Source organism: Nansenia antarctica, assembly GCF_963989245.1.
Source record: "Nansenia antarctica genome assembly, chromosome: 1".
NCBI classification, from domain to species: domain Eukaryota; kingdom Metazoa; phylum Chordata; class Actinopteri; order Argentiniformes; family Microstomatidae; genus Nansenia; species Nansenia antarctica.
Window position 1 is genome coordinate 97,158,983 of NC_137674.1, and position 2,500 is coordinate 97,161,482.

Consider the following 2,500-nt stretch of genomic DNA (forward strand, 5'->3'; position numbering starts at 1 on the left):
GGAAATAAAGAGCTACCGGCAATGATTTGTTCAGTACAATCAGGGCTCTCAAGTCTCACGCATTGGGCGTGAGACACACGCATTTCAACCCTTGTGTCTCACGCCCAATGCGTGAGACTTGAGAGCCCTGGTACAATTCAACAGCGCCCTCTATACAGCGTTCCTCATCCCCCGGCATCGATGCAAGAAGCTGGCCAGGGGAGAGAGAGAGAGAGGGGGGTGGGAGTCAAATGACACTTGTACAATACAATTACTAAAATATCTCGCATAACCTGCATGACATGACAGTCAGCCTGGGGAGCTGGGCAGCTATACTATAAGACGACTTAAGACATCTTGACAGACAAAATGTCTTATTTGGGTTAATTAAGACATCTTAAAGACATCTCAAGACAAGGTGATGGCTGGGTGGGTATGTATATGCATGAACAATCTGCGCGTTGAGCAACGTTGGTGGATTCAACAGTGTCTCTCTCTCTTAACAATGATTTGAAATGCATATATCTATTCAGATAGCCTACCTCTTTCCCCTCCCCCCACCGTTTTCTTTGCACCGGACCCGATCGCATTGAACTAGTTAGGGACACCGAGCATACATACAGCGATGTTATAACTGCGTGAAGATATGGATAATTAGAGTGTTGACTGTTAGAAATCAAACGGGCGAACTGACAAAGTGGAAGAAGTGAAGCTGAATAAATAAAACGCTGCTCCATCTCTCTTCGTTATGCAATTTCACTCCTCCAGCACCCTTTGGTCGTCAGAGAGAAAGTCAGCTGGCAGATCGCAGAGACGATTGCGTTCAATGAGTTCGCTCGTGCGATCGTCAGAACAATCTTTTAGGGTAGCCTACCAGCAGTGTTCTGCAAATAATGTCTGCAAAATCATTTGACTCGATAGAAAATTAAAAAATATCATGCAAACGTAACAGCTCGTCTGGTAGTCTAGATTGCATCGATGCATGCTGTAAGGGTCTTCAACGTTGCAACAGTGCAGCAATCAAATCTGTCTTTACAATGAAACTACGTTGATAGACCATCGAAAGCGCTAAACACAAGACAGTTTTGTATGACAAAGTGCAGAAGCAGCCCGTTAAAACACGCAGCTGCAAGCTACTGAAGACTAGTACAACGAAATACGAAATGATCCGAATAAAATAGGGTTAGCTGACTTGACAAGCAGGTTCGCCCGGAGGAGCGTCTCTCAGTGTTCACCATATAGGTTACAGACCATGGATTAGATCTAACACTGTGGCCTACCTGGAGGTTGGTCCATTTCAATGTAAAAGATGAGTTCTGTGGAGTATGGCATCATTACGTCCCTCCAATCATCGTCCTCTTTTTCCGTAGTCCAAACTGTATTGTACATTGTTTTACTATCACTTGCGAATTAACACTTCGCCTGATCTGTCTCCGAATGATCATAAAAAAGATGCGCACGGATGAATGACAAAACGTATAAAACACTGTACTGTCTGATACAGCAGCCCTATCTATATCTAGAGCTTTATAAACTCCCTACAGTCTCTGATCTGAATTCCTGCTTCAGACTAAATAAATATACGGTGAAAAATCTGTAAAAGCACCAGGCTTCACACTGCTCAGATATGACTTTACTGTTCGAAAGGCCTAATATAAAATGTTCTAACAGTCCCACAGAGCAGAAAGTAGATGCCAGCTCTACGATCTAGCCCGTTGTTCAGGGACCGAGCGGCAGTCTTCATTTTAAGACCTCAGACAGTGAGCAGGCAACCTTTCACACGATCTGGGCGCGACCACTTCACGCCGACACACAGGGGGGGTAAGCCTTTTCCAACAATGACGCACCGAAAATAGGTTGGCGCTTTTTATATCGCTTTACACCAAAATACACCCGTCTTATATCTGAACTAATTATAGGGTGTGCTTTTAGGTACGTCTCGCAGGTCTTTCGGTGAGAAACTATAATAATACTTTTGCAAATACACAGTGACATCATTTCGATGCCCCCCTTTTCCACAGACACATTGGTACGTTCCGACTCCGGTGACTTTCCGAGGGATGGAACAGTGGGCTGGAGGCTGGACAGTCTCCACAGCCTCCACGTTCAGGAGCCAATGGGAACGTCGCTTTACTTCGACTCTGTTGCCAAAGTCTGAAGTTTTGTATTTCCATTTCTTGCAGCCTCGTGCGTTCCTCTAAGCCAATGAACGTGTCAGAGAAGCGGAAGCTAATTCCTGATTGGACAACATAGTTACTATGAAGTTAGGAGGACCACCAAGAGGAGAATTAAGTGACAGTAAAATATCCTCTGATTGCATTTAGAACACAGCCACAAGCCCATAGCTGTTGTAAACAGACTCTATTAAAAAGCCAGAACATAGCCTACCAAACTTTTTCTATGTTAGAGTTTGTCTTATATTCTTCCTCTATTACTTGAATGAATTTGAATACTAAGATCAGCAAAAACGGACAGTGCCATATAAAGCATGACGCAGCATATTCAACAAGACAGACATCCG

General features: G+C 44.0%; 1 protein-coding gene across 6 annotated transcripts in view; it reads right to left on the minus strand.

Annotated features, from left to right (window-relative positions):
* Positions 1 to 2,500, minus strand: part of pik3r3b (phosphoinositide-3-kinase, regulatory subunit 3b (gamma)) — a gene marked incomplete at both ends in the record, with an annotated part of 149,647 nt that overhangs the window by 15,568 nt on the left and 131,579 nt on the right. For 3 of the 6 annotated variants that reach the window (XM_080532742.1, XM_080532741.1, XM_080532740.1), the window contains one exon: positions 1,260 to 1,368. The exons of the other annotated variants lie outside the window; for them this stretch is intronic. In XM_080532742.1, the coding sequence (XP_080388868.1) occupies positions 1,260 to 1,368 (109 nt within the window). Of the gene's footprint in view, positions 1 to 1,259; positions 1,369 to 2,500 lie in introns of those variants that run through there. 6 annotated transcript variants of the gene reach the window in all.